Source organism: Eublepharis macularius, chromosome 14 (assembly GCF_028583425.1).
Source record: "Eublepharis macularius isolate TG4126 chromosome 14, MPM_Emac_v1.0, whole genome shotgun sequence".
Classification (NCBI taxonomy): domain Eukaryota; kingdom Metazoa; phylum Chordata; class Lepidosauria; order Squamata; family Eublepharidae; genus Eublepharis; species Eublepharis macularius.
The window spans coordinates 5,096,629-5,118,134 of NC_072803.1; the positions used below are offsets into that span (position 1 = coordinate 5,096,629).

Here is a 21,506-nt window from a genome sequence, read left to right on the forward strand (position 1 = left end):
ACGGCTCAAGGGAGATTGAGGGCCCTTCCATGACTCAGAGGGTTTTGCTTGCCAACATGAAAACATGCAAGACTTCTACTAAAATGGCAGGGATCCTGCTTGGTCCTTTTTGGGCAATGCACACTGGTGGGGCTTTTTTCTGGTGGTATGCACAGGATGTAGTACCAGCACCTCTTGCTGAAGTACCAGCACCTCTTTCAGCCATCAGGCTTTGTCCCCTAAGGTGGAAACCATGAGGACCGATCCCTCTTTTTTTTTTAAAGAAAAAAAAAAGCATTGTCCACTGGAATGAAAAGGAATTGGTGTATAGCACAGATGGCAACGGGGACTGGAAACAACACAGTATAAACTCATCTGTCAAACAATGAACATCCTATTCAGCCCATTGGCACCTGAAATTTCATGAAGCACATGTGCTTTCCAACCTAGCTTTCCAACCATAAGAACTAGAAACTTGCTTTGGAAAGAGAAAGAGAGAGAGAAGAAAGCTCAGATTGCAGGATATCCCAGTTTACTGAATCCATACTTTTTCTTGTGCTTAATGGAATTGTCTTACGCTCAGGAGTCTCTCTCTCTCCACAAGACATCTTACATGGGGATGCTCAAGCGACTGACTTTATATTCAAGTGGACTTTGTCTCCCTAGCAGTGCATGTGTATCCACAATGGGAGAACAAGTGTAAGATCTTTCGCTTGAGCGTTCCCATGTAAGATGCCTTGAGTAGAGAGGTTCTCACCGACTGGCTGTTTTTGCCTTTGGTCATATCACATGCTCCTATATGTAGGGGCCAAGTCTAAACACATTACCCATACATGAGCCCATGGAAATAAAGCAGTTTAGAGCAGAAAAGTTGCCAATGCGGAGAGGGTCATGTAAACCTTCACACCAGACCTCTGCTCATAATCTCTCCCCAAAGCTTAAAAAAAAAAATTATTATGGGGATCTTTAAGTGATGTAGCCCAGAAGGTGCATGTGTCTATCAGTTATGCAGCATGGAGTAAAACTGACAGTCCCTTGCAACAAACGGGCACGAGGTGTGCTGCATTAAATCGTTTCATGCTTTGCAGGCGGGCGGCACGATCACTTCCTTATCATTTATCTTCAAAACACATTTGTTTTGAGGAAATTTTTTCCCTAAAACTAAATCCTGACATAGAATTTGGAAATATTTGAAAGGGAATGTTTCAGGTGAAACTTTTTGCCAGTCACCACGCCGATGCAAAATTTAATTTCAAATTGCAACTGTGCTTCTACTTTCCTGTTGTACAAAAATGAGCCCACTATAAACCTGCACATCACGATCTGGAGGAGATCAAAGGCCAGCTAGATTACGATTCTGTTTTCGACGGTAGCTCCCTGATGCCTTTGGCAGCTCCTGGCACTCCAAGGTGCCCTTGCAGAGGTTGACAGGCCAAGCAACCTGGATGCTTGAATGTGGCAGGAAGAAACTCTCACCTACGGATGCCACCTACACTGGCTACACCCTTGGAGAGACGGGGGCGAAGGCACAGAAATAGAAAAAGTCGAGACAGGACTAGCAACATTCATGTAATGCTCAGCTGGCAGAGGTGTAAGGGCTGGCAGAGGCTATGGCTCGGTTGCTGAATCTTCATTCACGAGCCTTGAGCAAACAGGCTTGCTCCCAGTTTTAAATTTAACCAAGCAGGTTGAGTCACTTCGTATTATTAGCAGACGCATGAATGTGAAGGAGACGCTTCAAGCTTTGGGGCGGGACACGAGGAAGTAAACACTCAAAGGCCTAGATCCAAGTATGGCAGAAACTGGAAACTAGGGGAGGGGGGGATGTCCCTGAATTCCTCATAAATGGCAGTAGAGTTGAGTGAACAAAAGCCTTTGGAACTTGAGGAATTGCCATACTGGGTCAAACCAAGGTCCAGCATTCTGTTCCCAGCAGAAGCCAACGGAATGCCTCCGGAAGCCTGCAAGCAGAGCACAAACGGCGTCTCTTGTCCCCTGGTTGTTCCTACTATCGTATTCAGAGGTATACTGCCTCCTTACAGGGAAGCTCTACTTTTTTGATCTCTCGGCTGAAATCTGCCAAGAGTGGTCCTCTCCTGCACTCTTTTTAAAAACCACCTCAACTAGTGGCCCTTACGTTTGTTCTGCTCTTTCTCCGCGGAGCTCAGGGCAGCAGTGACTGGGCCAAGGTCCCCCAGCGAGTTTCGCGGCTGAGTGAGGATGTTGGCCTCTTCCTTGTTCCTCCTTTGATCCTCTAACCACTTTAACAGTGCAATCCTAAGAAGAATTACATTCTTCTAAGGCCACTGCAGTCTCCTCTGTTTAGGATGGCACTGCAAGTGCTGTATCTTGTGGCAGTGACTCATCAGCTGTATTGGGTGACCCTATACTTAGTATTACGAGAAAGGAGGAAAGTGTTATCCAAGGAACATGGTGCTTGCCCTCAAACCAGATCATGGCATCATCCCACAAGCCAGGCCTCAAGTGATAGAGACAAAGGTCATTTTTGTCTCCCTGTTTGTGAGACAAAGACAGGAACTGTCATTGGCATCTGCAGTGGGTGGGGATGCCAGCCCAATCCCGGGCTTTTCACAGAAAGGAGGGGAACGTGGAGGCTATTTCTTGCTGACCTGCTGGAATTTAGTTGTGTTCTTTCCCCTAGGCAATGTGAGCAGGGAGCAAGCAAATCCCCAGCTAATCAGGCAGGCAATGTGGAATGGTGCAGATCGGGGAGCAGGGACAATAAAACACCTGACCTCACGGTTTGAGAGGGTTCAGCCAGGGCAAGGCCTGCCCCTGGAAAGTATATAAAATCCTGGCTCTCGGCTTGTTGGACCACGTTGCTGCCCAGCCTTTCCTCTTGTACCAAGCCAGATGGATATCACCGTTCACCATCCTTTCTTCCGCAGACCCCTGTTATCCAACCTGTCGCCGAACCGTCTCTTCAACCAGGTTTTTGGGGAGCACATTGCAGAATCTGAGCTCATCCCCAGCACCTCCGCACTCAGCCCTTTCTTCTTGAGACCCTCTCTTCTGAGGACCCCCGGCTGGCTAGAGAGCAGATTCTCAGAGGTAATGTTCCCTTTCTTGTTTAACCCACTTTAACCATCCAGAGGCCACTGCCCCTGGTCTACCTGTCATGGTCACAACCTCTGTTCTTTAGCAATTAACTTGCTGGATTTTTAGATCAAGATAAGGATCTGTGATGTTAACAAGGAAATAAAAGAGACAGCCAATATGGTATAGTGGTTAAAGCGTCAGACTAGGATCTGGAAGCCCCAGATTTGAATCTCCACATTATCAGGGAAGCTCACTTGGAAACCAAGGGCCAGTCACAGCCTCTCCACCTAACCCACCTCACAACAGAGGAGAGGGGAACAGCGTAGGCTGCCTGTGAGGTTCTTACCGCCTTCATTTTACCCTCACAACCATTTGAAGTAGGTTAGGCTGAGACTGAATGACTGGCTAAAGTGAGCTCCAGGGCTGAGAGGGGTTTGGAACCTGGGTCTGTTCTAGCTCTAACCCCTCTAACCACTACCCCATATTGTCTCTGACTAGTGCGGGGCTTGTGCCTGGGAACGGCTGGAACTTTGGAAACTGCTGGACATCATCTATTCTGTTAACATGAGAACGTAAGAGCTTCTGTACTGGGTCAGACCAGCGGTCTTTCTAGTTCAGCCTTCACACAGTGACCAATCAGATGCTCCAGGAGCGCGGAGCCTGCTGCTTTTGTTGCCCCCTGGCAAATGGCGGTCGAAAGGTCACTTCCTCTGAATAGGAAGGTTCGGGTTGATAGCGACTGAGGAGCCTCGTCTCCATAAACTTGTCTTGTTTAAAGCCAGCTAAACTAGTGGCGAAGATATTCACTGTTCCTGCAGTCTTGCAATTATTACTCTGTGAGTGCAGTTTCCTTTTTTGTTTTGCATTAAGACATTTCTTATGGTTGCATCTTTCCACATGGGGTTTTATGCCCAATGAAGGCTGATTTGGAGGGTCAGGCGTGAGGAGTCGTAGCTGCCCACTGGGAAATTCATTCTATTTCCACATTTCTATTTCCAGACTCAATTTTCAAGTAGTTACTCCCTAGGGCAGTTACTCTGGTGAATTTCTTCTCCCCCCTGCTTTTCTGTTGTAGAGAGGTTCCGTTCACACGCAACCCCTTCTGTAGCCATCACATGCAGGCCATTCTCAGTTTTGTTTGGGTGATGAAACAGCCTTTCATTTTTATTCACATTATTTATAGTCTGCCTTTCTCACTGAGGCTCAAGGCAGACTATGCTGTGTGGGTTAGTACAGTCAATATGATTTGACTTGTTGAAATCTGGAGCCAACCACAGATCAGAAACTGCAGTGAAGCAAAGCATTAAGTATTAACATGACACATTAAAACAATGCAAAAAATTAAACAGTTGGAATCAATGTTGTCTACTCAGCCGTCCTCCAGGGACTCAGGCATATGCCCGAGGAGGAACTCCATCTTCTGTGGATTGAGTGCCGTAATTATTTGTTTTATGTATGATGCTGAGCTGTTGTAAGCCTTTAAAACATATGAGACATGGTTTTTATCAGTATTATTGCCTTAACCAGACTGTTTGTCAGCAGATGCGACTGGATAAGGACAGATTCTCTGTAAATATCGATGTGAAGCATTTCTCTCCTGAAGAGTTAAAAGTCAAGGTTCTAGGAGAGGTGATCGAAATCCACGGGAAACATGAGGAACGCCAGGTCAGTTCTGGCTGAGGCAACAGGGCATCTGGTTGGGAGAGAGGGCTGGGATGGGCGGAAGAGCAGAACCGAACCTTTTCAGACAAGGATTCTCATTGGGGAAGGAGCCACCCACACTACTGTGCTATCTCTCACATGGGAGAGCCTGCAAAGCCTGGCTCACACAAGCAGATTGAAGGGATAGAATGCTGAGGAACGGACTGTGCCGGTTAAGACTGCAGGTAGAGGATTATGGAGGATCACATTTTGGATTTTGTTGAAAGCTTCCTGCAAACAGAAAGCCAGCACAGCAGACAAAGAGAGGGAGGCACAGCCTTTCTTTCTGTTGTGCTAGATTCTAATTTGCAGGGGGCTTTTTATGAGAAGGAACATTCAAAGCTGGAATCCACCATCTGCAGAGGTTCAGTCTACTTGAGTCCATCAGGGCACTGCCACCTCACTACCACCTGTTTGTGCGAACGAGGCCTAAGAGGACGTTGGAAGGGCCACCATTTTCTTATTTTCTTGGCTGAAGCCCAAGAAAGCCAGAATTGACACATAATGAGCCCATTTAGCTAACTATCTCCCACGTTGACTGGTGGCTGTACTTCAGGCTCTCTCTCTAATAGTCTTTCTACACTAGGCATCTGACACATGAAGAACACGTGTCAGGAGACGCAATGGTAGCTGGGAAGGGTAGTTTAAAAAGACAGCTGGCGGTGGGGCAAAGGCTTTGCTATACACTGGAGCTGAGTGAAGAGGCTGTGAAATGCCAAAAGGGAAACTTCAGCCCATGATAACCTCGCCAGGTCCAAGCCTGGCTCTGAAGGCAGCTCCAGCCCATTTCCATTCCTGGATGCCCTCTGGTTGCGATCCCACACAGATTTAGACTGGAGAGGTGAAATTGACAGAGCCGTCCAAGAGGAGAAAATGAAATTGACAAACCCTCTGAGTTGCAATCACCACAGACTCTGTCTTTTTAAACTACACTTCTCAGCTAACATTGACTCTCTCTACACTTGACGCACACGTGCCAAGGTGTCTTGTGTAGAGGGACTCCAAGACAGGAGCCTTTCCCAGATCCTTTTAAACAGGAGATACTGGTGACTGGCCCTGGGACCTTGCACATACAAAGCATGTATGCTAACACCGAGTTTTGGCCCCTCCCCATAGCAAAAGCTATGATCCTAGATGTATGAGGCTAGGTGGATTTGGCCAGTGCCTGGATTGAAAACGTCTTGGGAATTGTCTCGACACCACCTTGAGAATCACAAACTGACACACTTGTTTCTACTGTTCCTCACCCCCTCCCCTTAACAAGGATGAACAAGGCTTCATAGCCAGGGAGTTCAACAGGAAGTACAAGATCCCAGTGGATGTGGATCCCCTCTCCATCACCTCCTCCCTCTCTTCTGATGGTGTCCTGACAGTGAACGGATCCAGGAAACCAATGGAAATCCCAGAGCGAGCAATTCCTGTCACCCGGGAGGAAAAATCTGCACTAGCAGGGGGGCAAAGGAAGTAAACGTCTCTTTGAGACCCAGTCTTTTATATCCCAGAAAGCCTTTCTGCCTGTACGCAGCAGGCGGTGTCACTGACTGGCTGCTTTTATTTATTTGTGCTAAAATAAGCAAATGAGCTTGTTTACTAACAAATAAACTGATGTACAAGCATATGCTGGCTTCTTCTTTCAGTATTCGGGAAAGCATTTTCAAAGGGGTGACATGGTCTACAAAATTATGCATGGAGACAGATCAAGATGGATAACCGTGTTAGTCTGTCTTCAGCAGAAAAGAGCAACAGTCCAGTAGCACCTATAAGACTAACAAAATTTGTATGTGAAGAAGGGAGCTGTGACTCATGAAAGCTCATACCCTACCAAAATTTTTGTTAGTCTTATAGGTAGTACTAGACTCTTGCTCTTTTCTAAAATTATGCATGGTGTGAAGAGATGGAACAGAGAGAAACTTTCCTCCCCTTCCTATAATATTAGACCTGGAGATCACCTCGTGAGACTGACAGGCTGTAGGTTCAAGACAGACAAATGGAAATACTGCTACTTCACACAATAGGGCCAGTTAATTTGTGGAACTCACTGCCACAAGATTGGGTAATAGCCATTGGTTTAGATGGATTAAAAGAGGCTTGGACAGATTTATGATGGAGACATCTATCATTGGCTATTAGCTACTACAGTCGAATGGCTCCTCCAGGTTCAGAGGCAAAAAAACTCTGATTGTCAGATACTGGGGAACAGTCAGCAGCTGAGGGCTCTTGCCTTTCTCTGTGGCATGTGACAGGTCACAGCTGGAACCAGGATGCTGGACTGGATGAACTATTGTTCTGGGCAAGCATGGCTACTTTGATTTTTCTTCTGAGTAACACATGATAGAGAGTGACTCTAAGCATACACAGAATTCCATTCTCTAACCACAGAGAACCAACATTTTACCTTTGGCTGCACAATTAAACAAAATTTAATGACCAGTAAGCTAAAATGTAAGACAGCTTTTCACAGAAAACAATAACAAAAAAGCAGGAGAGATCCTGGGCCACGGTCGCTAATGAGAATCTTCCTTTTTCATTACAGCCACAGTTTATGATGCCGCATGGCAGCTTAGCATTTAATGGTGGGGAGAACAACCAGGTCACATTAGAAGGGCCTTTCGAGCTGGGTGTCTCGAGGCTTCTGTCAAACCTTACTGCTTTGGTTGAGGCTCTTCCGGCTCTTTGGGTTTCGCTTCAACAACCAGGACGGGTCCCTTGCCGCGGGGAGGATCATAGTCTATCATGTAGCATGACCGAGCAGTTGGCTTGACTGGAGGAGGCTCCAGTTCTGGCTGGTGCCCAGGAAACCAGTGAGGTTCTCGTGTAACTCCTAGGAGCAGGGAGAGGTGAAAGTTAAGAGCACAGCACACAATGGACCGACTAGGCAGAAAGGAAATGCTGCCCTAGCTTCTACTGGCCCCAAAGCAAGCTGTACTCCTGAGATCGTACAACTGCAAGGTAGGAAAGCTGAGCAGGCTGTCCTGTTGGACCACAAGAGCATTGTAGGGAATGTTGTTGGTCATGAAGTTAAAAGTCCCAGTTTGCCGTTGATTTTCAGTGCCATCCTATGGAGGTTTACACCCTTCCAAGTCCACTGAAATAAACAACCTTAGAAGGATATCACCCTGCTTAGGATTGGCGTATTAAAGACTATACTAGGTGCAAGAAAGATGTCACCGCACCAAAGACTACAGGGATTGTGAAGTCTCCGCTGGTCTCCCTTTGAACATAAAACCCCCCCTCTGACATTATTCAGAGAATATCAGTTTTCTGCTTTTTACACCACAGGCTCTCTCTCATATTCTGGTATCAACCACTAATTAAATAGACACTGTCCAGAATAACTAACGATTTGGAGGGGGCATAAGGGAGGAATGGGGATAGAATAAGTTCACATGCACATCCAGATCCTTTGCATATCTGCTGAATCCCACTGGGTTTGTTCTGTTATTCTACTACCCCTTTTTGGTGCATTACACTTAGATCCCTTGGCTCTTTGTGCATGTCATTTATTTCCTGCACTGCTAACTCTCTTTGGGAGCCCTTGGGACACCTCGGATTATACACTGCAACCTGGAAGATCACTGCCTGCGTTCTTCTCTTATTTGAACCAATCTGTTAGAAATCTTTATCTATTTTAAAAATTGTAACCCATCCCATCTCCAAAGTATATTTGGGCTATAGAAGATCCAGCAATGAGGGAGGAAGGAGATGGGTGTTTGGTCGCCTCCTACCCTTCGAGTTCTCTGCCTGTGTTTCAGTTTTGGACACCTACTTCTTGTACTGTGAGGCATTTCCTTGGAGTAATCCGATGAGTAGGTGGACTCGAAGTAGTGGCTGAACTGTAAGGAAAGCCCAGGTTTAGTGCAATGTGGCTAAGAAACTACCTGAATTAAATCATACCGATTCTTCAAAAGGCAGAACCTTCTTGCCAGAATACCTCCATTAACACTCTTGCAGAGAGGTTGGAATAATCAGCTATGGGGAAAGCATGAAATCTACATTGCGTTTTTATCTCGCCCTTCCTCTGCATAGCTCAGAGGAGCGTACGCGAGTCTCTCCTCTTCTGTTTTAGGTTAGGCTGAGAGAGAGAGAGAGTGGCTGGACCAAGGCCATCCTTGGTTCTTCCTGGTCAGGTGGGGACTTGAACCGGGGTCTTCCTGGTCCTAGCCTACCACATTGCTTTTGGACTCAAATAATAAAGAAAAAGTACTTGGGAACTTCACAGCAACCCAGCAAAGCGGGACAAGAGCATGCTGAGGAAAGCTAGCGCTGCTTTCAAAGACTGCCCTTCTGCCACGGAGCTGAGTAGTGTCCCTAAGGAGCTCTCTCAGCCAGGCCTTGGGCGTGTCCAGAGCCAGAGCTGCTTCACTCCCAAGCCAAAGCCATCGTCCTGATGCAATTTATCAACTCATGCATTACATTCGTATCTCACCCTTCCTTCGAGGAACTCAGAGCGGCATCCACGATTTCCCCACTTTCCTCATTCCCACTCTGTCAGACATATTGAGCTGAAAGTGATTTGCCCAAGATCACCCTGGGCTTCTTAGAGGAACACGTATTTGAAACCAGGTCTTCCCAGGCCAAGCTCAACAACTCGTCTTCTTACTAGTACTCCCAAGGCTGTGCTTGAATCATTCATCACATTGTGTGTGGGGGGGGGGAATTAAACGAGAAATGCTGGGGAATAAAGCACTTCCATTTTCCTTTGCGAGCTTACAAGCCAGGAGGCCATCGACGCTCTTACCTGGGAAGGGAGAGGTTTGGGCTGCAGCACTCTCCGAATGTCATAGCGTTCCTGATTCCAGTTCCCCAGGAGAGTTTTGTTGGAGAAGGAGTCTTCATTGGTCGTGCACCTCCAGCCATACTGGAAGAACTTGGACGTGCTGTTCCAGTCTGCCCACACTTCCCCGTGGCCATCGGCGTGTAATAAACAGCCATGATGAGGGTTAAAGAAGCAGGAGAGGGACATGTCCTAGGGAGAAGATGGGAAAGGGGTTGAAGACAGGAAACACAATGAACTAGTTCAACTGCAGTATCTTCATCCAAAGCATCCTTAGGATTGCGGTAGGATCAGGAATTGAGACTCCAGTTATAGATTCCTAGCTGTCCCTATTGCAGAACTACCACTCCCATGGTCCCTCTGGAAGACATAACCATTAAACCAGTTTAAGTTTACAGTGCAGATAGTCCCAGAGAAATACGTAGGTTTAAAAGTGTTTATAAAATCACATTTAAAGTTACTGCTATTGTGCATTTATTAGTGCAACTAATATGCTAGCTAGGACACTCCAATCTAAGCCCGTTGAAACATACGTGCTTAGACTGGTGTAACTGCATAGGATTTCACTGTGCATTTTTTTAATTTCACATACTTGCAACCTGGCCTTTAAACTTGAGTAAAGGTAAAGGTAGTCCCCTGTGCAAGCACCAAGCGCTTGCATGTCGCATCTCTATTTCTTGGCAGACTTTTTGTTATGGGGTGGTTTGCCATTGCCTTCCCCAGTCATCTACACTTTACCCCCAGGAAACTGGGTACTCATTTTACCGACCTCAGACGGATGGAAGGCTGAGTCAACCTTGAGCTGGCTATCTGAACCCAGCTTTTGCCAGGAATGAACTCAGGTCGTGAGCAGAGCTTGGGCTGTAGTACTGCAGCTTACCACTCTGCACCACAGGGCTCTTTTAAACTTGAGTATTTGAAAACAAATCCTGTGGAATGTCTTCTTTCTCAAGCCCCATTGTTTAAGTATACTTACGACTGTCATTCAAGGATCATTATAGCTTTCTCCTTTCATAATTTGGACAGTAGCTTCTTATTTCTTAATTTCCATCGCACTTGCTCTTCCCCATCAGTTTTGCTATACCAGCTCTGTCTGCAACTCTAGGCAGACTTTTCTAGGACTTAGTTGCATAAGGAGTAAATATGCACAGATCATGCTGCAAAATTCCTGTCATTCAAGACATCGATGACATTGTCTAAAGATTTTATTTCAAATTTGAGTGACAGCTTTGCCCATTCAAGAACACAGGACCAGAAAGGGAGAAAGTACAATGGAAACAAATGCAGAAGCAGAAGAACTGCCTTGGAAATTAGTGAAATCAATCAGCTTAGACTGGAGTAGCTCTGCTTAGGATTTCACTGCAAGACAACTAATCCATCTAGAAATGTCATACTCAAGCAAACTCAATGGTCTTATTCCAGGGAGAAAGGGAAATTTGAACACACCCTTGGATGGACCATGTAGAAATTTCGAACTGGGGTTCTGCTGTGAAATACCTCTGAGTCAGAAGTAACAGTTGTACTATAGGAACTGCTGCTCTCATCCATATCCCACATTTTCTTATGACCAGCAAGGCCTGTCCTGCTGAAGTTTTGCCTCTGGAGCTCAGATCCTCAACAGAGGGGGGCTAAGTCTAAACGTAAAACACTGCAAGGGCAGCCCCAAGGAAAGAGAAGAGCTGGAGCAGGCACCTGGAAAGGCCAGTGACCTCTGTTTGTGATATCACTCTGCTCATTGGTGGGGACTGATGTCACTGGCTTCAGGACAGCCACAGGATGTGACTCAAGCCTGTGCGACCGATCTTTGATAATGCTGAATGATAATGCGAGAAGAACAAGATGCTGGTCCAATAGCACTTTAAAGACCAACTAGATTTCCAAGGAATAACAACAACAACAACAACAACAACAACAACAACAACAACAACAACATGAGCTTTCAAACATCTTTAAGTTGCCGCTGGATCTTGCTCTTTGACTGCAGACCTGAAACAAGCAAGAAGGAGATTGGTTTTTTTAAAGAAGTTCTAAGCTGCTCTGAGGATGTTGGGGTAAAAAATAAAAACTGAAATAAATAAATTAAATAACAACAGCTGAAACAATAGAGAGATGGTAAGGTTTGAAGCACTCATACCAAGTGAGTCAGCATTATCAAAGATCGCTCGCACAATACATTCCTTGAGTTCTATAAAAAGGCCTTATTAGTTAACCTGCAATCTGGAATTTTAATTTCAGGTAAGTATGCTTCAGGGTAGGAATATGCATCTTTTCCATGATATTAATTCCCAAGATTTATTATAAGAAAAAAAGGGGGGGAAGGCAGTTAGGCAAGCAGATGCATGTGTACAGATAAGAAACTGGAACATAACTCTGCCACACAGACAGGCCTTGTACTAATAATATAATAATAATAACACTCGATTTATATACCACCCTTCAGGACAACTTAATGCCCACTCAGAGCGGTTTACAACGTATGTCATTATTATCCCCACAACAAAACACCCTGTGAGGTGGGTGGGGCTGAGACAGCAGAGCTGTGACTGACCCAAGGTCACCCAGCTGGCTTCAAGTGGAGGAGTGGGGAATCAAACCCGGCTCTCCAGATTAAAGTCCCACACTCTTAACCACTACACCAAACTGGCTCTCTAGAAATACTAGAAATCATCCCCCCACTCCAGTTAATATTGGTTTTGACTAATCTAGTTTAAACAAAGCACACAGTTGTTCTTTGTTGTTGCAGTCAAGAATGTTCTAGGACTGAGTCCCAGACTCAAGGTCCAAGACCCAATTCATTACAAAACTCCAACAAACAAACTGCTCTTTTGGATTGGGCCAAACAGGCAACTAAGCCTGGGAAGCTCCCCCCAAAAGTCTAGAGACAAAATCCCCCCTCCCAGACACTGGGATTCAGAGGTACGCTGCCTCTAGGCTTCATTCTTGGCTCCTCAAAACAAGAACTGCCTGCTGGCTAAGACCAAGTCCGGATTCCTCTAGCCAGGTAGGGGTGCCAATTCTGAGTACAGAAATTCTGGGGGATATGGAGGTGGAGCCTGCGGAGTTTGGGAGATCTGGTATGAAAAAGGAGAACCTCCTTTAGGGCAGCAGCAGGTGCAAAGACAGTCACCTGTCTCCAGGTTGCCACCTGGACGTTGGCAACCATACATGATGAGCCCAGCGTCCAGTCAGATGCTTCCAGGAAGCCCCCAAACCAGATATGAAGAAAACCAGGTAAAGACTGTTTCTGAAGCAGTTTTAAACTGTTGCCAATTCCATGCTGGGAAATTCCGGGAGATTTGGGGGTGGAACCTGGAATCCACCTTGAGTCTCAGTGTGCAGAGTTAAGATTTTTAACATTCCTTTTGTTATAAGGGTTTATAATCTTTCATACTTTCATATACATATTCTTAGAATGAATTAATAGTGCTTGCACCCCGCCCCCCTTTCCTCTCTTTCACTGTTCTATCTTTGCTGAAAGTTGCTTCAGAACAACATATCTGGCCAAAAATGTTTCTCTTTTCTCAGCTGCCTAGGGAACTTAGATAAGGCCACACATTCTTTAGGCTATTGTCTCATGAGAAGGGAGAAACAGATACAAGAAGAGCACATTCACTTCCTATATCTGTAACTCTGGATTCTAAAGTTGGGAAGTCAGCAAGAAGTGAGAAATTCAGAGTCAGCAATAGGTAGTGACCAAATAAGGGGAATGGTTACATTGATCGCGAGACTAGTTAGAGAACTGAGAAGTAGCCATTGAAAGAACTGTAGAGATCAGATGTATGTAACGACCAATTGCAAATTAATCCGCAGGCAGTTCCTTTTGTCCTGAAAAAAATGTCTTTAAAACTGCTTGCAAGCTTTATGTTCTTTGGTCCTCATGGCTCCTTTGAAAGCTGGGTACCCATATTGCAATATTCAATACAACCATTGAAAGAAGCACTTGTTTGTCTCCTCCTTTCGCTCTGAAGAACCTGGGTCAGGGCAGAAGGGCACTTTTTGTGTAACAAGTGAGAAAGGCAGACTATAAATGACATTATTATTACTATTGCTATCATTATCATTATTGAGTTCCCCCCTCCAAAGCAGCCCTTTCCTCCGGGATAACTGATTTCCGCAGTCTAGAGATCAATTGCAATTCCGGGAGATCTCCAACTATCCCCTGAGGGTTGGCAACCCCTTCACACACACACACACACCCCGCCACACACCTAAACCCCTCCGTCTCAAGGGAGTCGCCCCCAGGTAGTGGAGGGGTGCCACCTGGACCCTTCCTTGCCTGCCAACAACGAAGCCGGAGCGGCAGAAACCACCCTAAGGCGGCTAGGCCAGAATGCTGCAGCGGTTGCCACGGCAACCAACAAGCGGCGGCCGGAGGAGTGCGCCGGAAGCAAGGCCGGTCGTTGGCGGAAGTGACGCACAGGCGCTGCGCTGCAGGCTTCGGGGTAAGGTTACAGGAGGGAGGTCGCTCTGCATAAGCTTTCCCTCCCTCCCTCTGGGGCAGATACTAATAATATTAGTATTAGATACTGATAATGATAATTAATGATAATGAAGACGGTTGTCCTTCTCCGAGGCATTATATGGGGCCCTAAAAAGGCAGGAAAGGGGAGAAGTTGCAAGGGTTTCCTTCTCCTTGACTTTTATTTTTAACCCTTCAGCTGCCCCTGCACTGAAAGGCGCCATATTGGTGCTCCCAAGAAGTTCAGCCAGTATGACTGCCTATGGCGTTGTTTATGGAAATGTCCTTGATACTGACTGCACTCATCTCACACTGTGTAATCCTTGACTGTAAGTGAGAAAGGTGGACTATAAATGACATAAATAAATTATTGATGTTGCACTAATAGGGGTGGGGGGAATATAAATACCTGCTGCCAGGTGGGCTCTGGAATTACAACTGATCTCTAGGCCACAGAGATCAGGTCCCCTGGAGAAAATGGCTGCTTTGAAGGAGGGACTCTTTGATGTTGTACCCTGCTGAAGTCTGTCCAGACTCTGCCTTTTTAGATGCCACCTCCCCCACCCCCCGACCCCTGTCTCCAGGAATTTCCCTTCTGGGAGCTGGCAACCCTAGCACCTGCAGACTGTTTTTATGCTCTCTGCATGAGGAGGATTTGTGTGCGTTTCTGATAATGCATTCTAGCTATTTATTTCCTTGCCAGACTGTGCTGCTTTAACATGAGAATATTCAATTTGGGCTTTACTGAACTGTTTAAAATGGCCCATTCAAACGAGTCTTCCTTTCCAACGGTGAAATAAGAGAATGGCCTGGCTCAGCAGGCTATATGCAGTCAACCAGAGGTTCTATCGTAAGTTAAAGTGTATCAGCCCACATGTGTTAATAAAGACTTTTGTATGCCTCAGACCCTGTAGAATTGCTACGAGTCAGAGCAGAAAATACTGAGCTAAATGGGCAGTATGTGGCCAGCTTTGTACACTGCTAGATGTAGATAATATTCCCAGTGGGGTAGCAATGTTAGTCCATTGCAGCAAAACAAAACAGAAGGCTGAATTATAGCTGTTTCAGCTATAAATGATGCTGTACCCGCTTTGGCTTTTCTATTTTGTGTTTCCAGTGAGAGAGAATGAAGAAAGGGGCAGAGAGGTTTCTCTTGAAAGATGGTAACATTGCTGCTCAGATGGCCTGGAAATCCCCGAAAGCTTTCCAGTGTGTCTGTAACTGTGGAAGGTTTGGAATACCCTATGAAACACACTTACCATTCTTTTCCTCCTTCCTTAAAGCTCCGCCACCATGAGGTCCTTGCATCCTCAGAAGCGCCTTCTCTTTGTTGGAGAAGGAAACTTTTCCTTCTCTGCTAGTTTGTGCAAAGTGAAGGGTGATGAAACTCACATTGTCGCTACCTGCTATGAGACTGAAGATGTCATTTCCAGACAAGCACTTGCTAAAACCAACATACAGTATCTGAGGGACAGAGGTAAATACCCGTCCCCTTGCTTAATATGTAATTTCTGATTGCTGGGTTTGGAAAGCCATTTCCTCCAGGGCCAGTTGAGGAAAGTCTTGCTAGGTTATAGCAGAGTGATCCCATATACGCTTGTAAAAACTGTCGGCTACAGCAAGTTGAACCTCAATTTTGTCCCATAGCAGGTGAGATTGTGGCTAGATGTTTCAAGTATATTTTCAATAAAGATAATTTCCGCATAAAGCTTTGACTTTGTTTGAATATAACATCTAAACCACACTTGATTTGTCTTTTTTTCTAACACATATTTCAGTTAAAGCATGTGTGGCTTTGGAAACATAAAATTAACAAGGTATTTAAAAAGATTTATTTACTAAATCAAAGGCAAAATGAACACCCGGAATCAGAGCACATTCTGTTTGGAGCATTAGATAATTCTCTGGAAAGTTTTGAGATTCTGATATTTACGGAAAACTTATATTGCTATTTTAGCATGCTGGACTTTGATTATGGTTCCAATCCTACTCAGTCATGAAACTTGTTGGGTTAACTTTGGTCAGTGTCTCCTGTTAACCTACCTCACAAGGTTGTTGTGAGGATAAAATGGGGGAGGAGCCCTTTGTACGTCACCCAGAGGAAAGGTGGTTAAAAATATAATGGTTAGATGAGAGGACAGAGGAACCTGTGTGTGAAAAGCCCCTGATTCGTTGCCTCCTGTTTCTGTCTCACCTTTGCTTAGACATATAAAGATCTAGAAAGAATCCCTAGATTGTGACCTGGCCACCTTACCTGGGCTTTCTTGCAACTCCTTCGCATGACGTGATTTGCTTCCTTAAATCATTGGGATAACTTGCCTTACAGGATGTTTATTATTCCTACCATGCCAGTCTGGAAAGCACAAGTTACTTGGGGGAAGGAAGATTCAACTCTGAGGCAGGGAACTCTGGGATTCTTCCTCTAATCCTAAAAGGTTGTGGATTTGCTTTCATTTCTCATCGTTGCAAGGCCAGCATCCCTATCTTGATGCTGTTCAAGTGTCTATGAAAATGTGTTGTGCTTGGAGGAATTCTTACTATTTTTAAGCAACTCACCTTTTCCTCTTCTGTGTTCAGGGGCAGAAGTTCATTTCTGTGTTGATTGCACAAAACTGAAGGAGCGCTTTTTGCCAGCAGAGGGAGAGTTTGATTGCATTTATTTCAATTTTCCCCATCGTGGGAGAAAAGTGGGAGTGAAAAAGAACAAAGAGCTTCTTGCCAGGTTTTTCTGTAGGTAAGGACCAAGTAAACTAATTTAGCACCCTCTTGTTCTGTTATGGGTGTGTGTGTGTTTGTGTGTGAGCCTGTTTAGTTGACCATTATTCAGATCTGTGCTCAAAGGAGATACTCAGGATTGTCAAGGGAAGCATGCTTGTGGGTTTCAAGGAAGGAGGGGAAATATCACAGGATGGAACCTGAAAGCTGCCTTGTCTTGAGTGGGGACCTCCTGTTATATTCTTCACACCATGGAGAGCAGCACTGTGCAAAGGATTCTTAGGAGCAGACCAAGAATCCAGTGAACTGCTGCATTAGCCACAAGAGAATCCTATTTCTCACTTGACTGTTTTGTTCCAGCTGTGCAGATGTTCTAGCAGAGAAGGGAGAAGTCCATGTGGCACTTTGTAGAGGGCAGGGTGGTACCCCTGCAGACCAGCCAATGAGGGAGTGGCACAACAGCTGGCAAGTTGTTGCTATGGCAGCAGAGGCGGGATTCATTCTGAACGACGTTCATCCATTTAACACCAGGGATGCTTCTGGATATAAATGTACAGGCTACAGGTAAGCCACAGATACTGCATAGCAGTCGATGGGCCTCCAGATGTCCTTTTAGGTGTTGCCATAGTAACTAAGGTTTTATTATCTGCTCCTGCCTCTTAAAATGCTTTTTGTTTTGAAGAAACTGTATTCGTGCTACTAAATCTGAGAAATGCGTATGATGTTCTTCCATCTGTTACTATTTTCTATATATGGAGTATCTGGTAATAGAATCTGTATTTTATACATACCACAGTTTCTCTACCTCCAACTAAGTCCTATGTAAATTTGGGTAAATGGGAAGGTGATAGCAAAAAACTGGAGAATCCTGCTTTGTAGTTGAGCAAACTTCTCACATTTAACACTTATGGTTTCTCTCTCTCTCTGTGTAATTTTAAGTTTCTTTCTATTGTTTGTGCTAATTAAAATGGCACATCGTTTACCTCAAAATACTCTTGCCTTATTTATATTTAGGAGTCAGGATAAATCTTTCTGTGTGGAAGGAGCTTTGAATCATATTTTCACACGGAGGTTGCCACTTCCAGTTCCTAGACCTCTGATCTGTCAAGCAGAACTGGAAGGCAAGCTGGTTTCCTTCTTGGTTCCGGAGATATTTCAAGATAAGATTAACAGGTTTGTAGCTGGGTTTCTGACTCTTGTGAATTTAATCGTGTACAGCGGGGTCCCCAACCTGGTAGCCTGTGGATGTCATGGTGCCCACCAAGTGTTGTTAGAAAGGGGGCAGGGCCAGATGGGGCTTGTGCCCAGCAGGGCTTCTGATTTGCTATGCAGATTAAAGGGCATCCTGTTAAACAGAGCTTCTGCCTTAAATGTTGGAAGAGTTACCATGACATCATTCCCTGACATTTTGTGGTGGGCTCCACTTCCTGTGGCAACCATTTTGTTGCTCCCACCACCCTGTGTCAGAATGCTTGCTTTTTGCCAGGCCTGTAAGACGGAGCTATTCTGCCAGGCATATGGCTGACGCTGGGCGGTGCCCCCTCCCCCCATGGAGGGGGGCGTTTAAACTATTCCCCCATGTGAACGCAGATGCTGCTGCCACACTTATTATTATGGTATGGATTTGCTCTGGTAACACCGCTGTGTGATACGCTAAACTTTTGCTACGTGCTGCTTTTAATTTTTAAAAAAAATTATTTATATGCAATAGATGTAGATGAGATGATTGTGTTTTTTAAGGTGTTTTTAATGATGTGTATATTTGTATTCTGTTATCCGCCCTGAGCCTGCGAAAGCGGGGAGGGCGGAATATAAATACAATAAATTAAATTAAATTAATTTAATTAATTCCAAAGGCTGGGGACCCCTGATGCACTGCGTAGCCCCTCAGTTGATGACAGTGGTCCTAAGTGGAAATTAAGAAGTCTTAACATATACCTATCATGGTACATTCTAAGATGTAAAACTTGATCACAGACAGATTGGATGTAAGATCTGTTGGTTTCAATGGGTTTTACTTTGAAATTGGCATGTTTAGGTTTGCAGGTTAATTCTAATCGGCATAATCCACCATGAGTCGAGACTATAAATAATGTAAATAAATAATCTAAAGTTTGTAAATATATTTAAAGATGCTCTGACGTAAATGTTGGGGCTTAGGGGATAAGTAACCTTGGACTAGTCATTATTGAGGAAGACAGACTGGTTGCCACTCCTGGCAGGGCCCCTGCATGACAGGAGGCATACATAGCTCAGCAGCCTGCTTCGCAGCATGCGTCTTTGCTGCTAGAAGGTCTCCTCATGAGTAAATGGAATAAAAGTGATGCTGAATGGGCTGTGGCTTGTAAAATGCTTTGCCCACATTTGGTGCTGTGAATTGTTATTGAATGGCCTTACGAGTAACAATGTTTTCTCACTTTACTATTTAAATAGGGATTTTCTGGATATGAATTCGGACCATCCTGTGAGAACAGTAAATGAGAAACTCATTGATGGACTTGGCAAACGTTTCCCCATTCTGAAGGTGAACTGTTCCCATTCTTTGGTGTTCCAAGATCGCTGCAATTCTTCTTTCTCCCTGGACGCCCTTTGGATGGTTCCTGTCTCTGAAGGAAATCCAAACCCTAAGTCAGCAGTGAAGAAAACTGTAAGGGATACAGAGACTTTTCCTTCTGCGTTTCCTGGCTGGGATGACACAGATCAAGGTAACCACTTGAGAAACCAGGACTGGCTCTTGGGACAGTATTATCTGAGACCTTCGCTTCTGGTTTCTCTTCCCACAGTATTACAACAAACAGAGTGTCCTCCTGAGACATTGCTGGCGCTCAGCGGACCCGTCTTTAGGAAATGCAAGATCTCACCTTGTGCTCTGCCCGTTTATCACGAGGCACTCTTTATCTGTGTGGTTAATAGCGGCTTGGAAGATACACACATGCAACTTCTTGTGGAAAGCCTTACAGGAACATTAAACCCTTGGCTCCAGGATGCAGGTTTTAAGTTGGGTTGCACAACAGATGAGCCAGATGCAGCAGCAGGACTCAGTGCATTTGTGACTTCTGAAATGCAGCTCCATAAACTGCAATACTTAACCACTTCCAGGCTTGATACTTCGGATCCCAAGCCAAAAGACGGTTGTGTGGGGACGATCGGCACAGTTCCCTGGCAGTCAGCAAGCACTGATCTGCGAACTGTGTATGCTTCATTGAACCTCGATCTTCTAGCCATGCATGTGTGTGGCATATGTGACTGGCGAATGCTCTGGACCTCTGATGAGCGCTTCCTTAAACAGTTTTCGGGAGGAAATGTAGACAGCTTCAAGAGCTTTTCCCTCTATCCACCCTCCTACGTGCACGACCTCAGCTTTTGGGTTCCAGAACTGGAAAGATTTAATGAAACCCAGCTTCATGCCATTGTCAGACGTACGTCTTGTGACTCGGTTGTGTCCGTCCAACTGCTTGACAGGTTCCAGCACCCAGACACGGCGCAAACCAGCCTCTGTTATCGGCTCACTTACCAGTCTTGTGACAAAGGGCTGGCTCGCCAGCAAGCTGCTGCGATGCAGATGAAGCTCCGGAAAGAGATTCAGCGTTCCCTGCATGTGACTCTTAGATAGCTCCTTATCATTGCTTTCATCTCCATGGACAGGTTTAGCCGGTGCTTGTAATTCAGAGGCACTCCAGGACAGATGAATCTTGCGTGGGAGAGGTCTTTGATGCTGGGTATTACATTAGATCAAACATAAGCCTTTTATAAAGGCTGGGTAGGCTTCAGTGGGGTGTACATATACTTTTCGTCTCTGTTGCTGAAAGTAAATAAGACTGTGTAATGCTCGCTTGTCTCTGCCCCAGTTTCAGTAGCAGCTTCTTTTAAAGATGTATTATTATTAATAATGTTATTTATAGTCCAACTTTCTCACTGAGACTCAAAGCAGATTACAGGGTATGAGTCAGTACAGTCAGTTTCAAATACATTTCAAACAACAATGTAATAGGATATGTACATGCAAATTTGCGAAGATTTAAAACAGCAGAAATCCATTACAGAGTTGAAGAAATGCTGAAACAGAGCATAAGCAAATACAGCAATTAAACAACACAGAACTACTCAGCAGGAGAGCACTACTACAGATTGCACATAGCAGTAAAGTCTATGATCCCTCTCTCTCTATTGCTGCATCCTTCTCAGACCACTTGCTTATAGTACAGCCCTCGTCTCGAAGTAAAAAAGCCCTCTTAAGTAATTCTGTTTTGCATTGTTTGCGGAATGCCAGGAGAACGGAAACTTTCCTGACCTCTTCAGACAGAACATTCCATAAGGCGGGGACCATCACAGAGAATGCACGTGTCCAGGCAGCTGTTGATTTTGCCCACGTGCAAGGTGGCACCTGCCTGTTCAGATGAGCGAAGCTGCCGTGATGGAGTATAGGGAGAGAGGCCGGACCAAGGCCACGAAGAGCTTTGTGGTAGCCAGTTCCTTGAACTGAGCCCACTAACTGATAGGTAACCGATGGAGTGACTGCAGAATAGGGGTAACGTGCAAGTTGCTCCTGTTTCCTGATAATAACTTAGCTGCAGTGTTCTGCACCACCTGGAATCTCTGACCTGAATTCAAGGACTGAACTGGTTTAGTCAGTAGAAATTGCCATGTTCCATCTGAACAATGATCTGCTGTCAGGCTATGGGTGGCAGGCTATGGCAGATAGACCCCCTGTACCATCACAGCAAGAATCCAAGCTCTTGGTTAAAGGTTTTATTCAGGAATCAGATCATTTCCACACACATGTCCATAGAATTACTCAGAAGCAAGGTAAGCAACTAA

General features: G+C 45.2%; 3 protein-coding genes across 7 annotated transcripts; 2 read left to right on the top strand and 1 right to left on the bottom strand.

Annotated features, from left to right (window-relative positions):
- Positions 1-2,624: 2,624 nt before the first annotated feature.
- On the top strand, positions 2,625-6,356 carry CRYAB (crystallin alpha B). Its single transcript, XM_054998109.1, has 3 exons — positions 2,625-3,051; positions 4,582-4,704; positions 6,005-6,356. Exons 1-3 carry the CDS (start codon positions 2,854-2,856, stop codon positions 6,206-6,208), a joined length of 525 nt encoding a protein of 174 aa, XP_054854084.1. The 5' UTR covers positions 2,625-2,853; the 3' UTR covers positions 6,209-6,356.
- Positions 6,357-7,150: 794 nt separating this feature from the next.
- Positions 7,151-13,844, bottom strand: CFAP68 (cilia and flagella associated protein 68). Of its 3 annotated transcripts, none has more exons than XM_054998422.1 (4): positions 13,723-13,844; positions 9,479-9,706; positions 8,507-8,573; positions 7,151-7,561 (listed from the first exon to the last, which is right to left on the bottom strand). In XM_054998422.1, exons 2-4 carry the CDS (start codon positions 9,701-9,703, stop codon positions 7,383-7,385), a joined length of 471 nt encoding a protein of 156 aa, XP_054854397.1. In that variant the 5' UTR covers positions 9,704-9,706; positions 13,723-13,844; the 3' UTR covers positions 7,151-7,382. The 3 variants fall into 3 exon arrangements, with proteins under 3 accessions (XP_054854397.1, XP_054854398.1, XP_054854399.1); XM_054998423.1 differs by having other exon boundaries at positions 13,711-13,844; XM_054998424.1 differs by having other exon boundaries at positions 7,395-7,561; positions 8,466-8,573.
- A 77-nt stretch (positions 13,845-13,921) lies between these two features.
- FDXACB1 (ferredoxin-fold anticodon binding domain containing 1) lies at positions 13,922-20,578 on the top strand. 3 transcript variants are annotated; one of them, XM_054997914.1, is made up of 6 exons: positions 13,922-13,956; positions 14,173-15,450; positions 16,551-16,707; positions 17,049-17,252; positions 17,703-17,861; positions 19,122-20,578. In XM_054997914.1, the coding sequence occupies exons 2-6, from the start codon at positions 15,267-15,269 to the stop codon at positions 20,299-20,301; spliced, it is 1,884 nt and encodes a 627-aa protein (XP_054853889.1). In that variant the 5' UTR covers positions 13,922-13,956; positions 14,173-15,266; the 3' UTR covers positions 20,302-20,578. The 3 variants fall into 3 exon arrangements, with proteins under 3 accessions (XP_054853889.1, XP_054853890.1, XP_054853888.1); XM_054997915.1 differs by having other exon boundaries at positions 13,949-13,956; positions 15,257-15,450; XM_054997913.1 differs by lacking the exon at positions 13,922-13,956 and having other exon boundaries at positions 13,968-14,302; positions 15,257-15,450.
- Positions 20,579-21,506: the final 928 nt, after the last annotated feature.

Excerpts from the sequence above, each read along its gene's own strand:
- CRYAB (XM_054998109.1), top strand. The coding sequence starts at position 2,854 with ATGGATATCACCGTTCACCATCCTTTCTTCCGCAGACCCCTGTTATCC. Across the intron at positions 3,052-4,581 it reads TAGAGAGCAGATTCTCAGAG|ATGCGACTGGATAAGGACAG; the intron begins GTAATGTTCCCT and ends GTTTGTCAGCAG. Across the intron at positions 4,705-6,004 it reads GGAAACATGAGGAACGCCAG|GATGAACAAGGCTTCATAGC; the intron begins GTCAGTTCTGGC and ends CCCCTTAACAAG.
- CFAP68 (XM_054998422.1), bottom strand. The coding sequence starts at position 9,703 with ATGTCCCTCTCCTGCTTCTTTAACCCTCATCATGGCTGTTTATTACAC. Across the intron at positions 8,574-9,478 it reads CCAAACCTCTCCCTTCCCAG|TTCAGCCACTACTTCGAGTC; the intron begins GTAAGAGCGTCG and ends CTTTCCTTACAG. Across the intron at positions 7,562-8,506 it reads AATGCCTCACAGTACAAGAA|GAGTTACACGAGAACCTCAC; the intron begins GTAGGTGTCCAA and ends CCCTGCTCCTAG.
- FDXACB1 (XM_054997914.1), top strand. The coding sequence starts at position 15,267 with ATGAGGTCCTTGCATCCTCAGAAGCGCCTTCTCTTTGTTGGAGAAGGA. Across the intron at positions 15,451-16,550 it reads ACAGTATCTGAGGGACAGAG|GGGCAGAAGTTCATTTCTGT; the intron begins GTAAATACCCGT and ends TTCTGTGTTCAG. Across the intron at positions 16,708-17,048 it reads CTTGCCAGGTTTTTCTGTAG|CTGTGCAGATGTTCTAGCAG; the intron begins GTAAGGACCAAG and ends GTTTTGTTCCAG.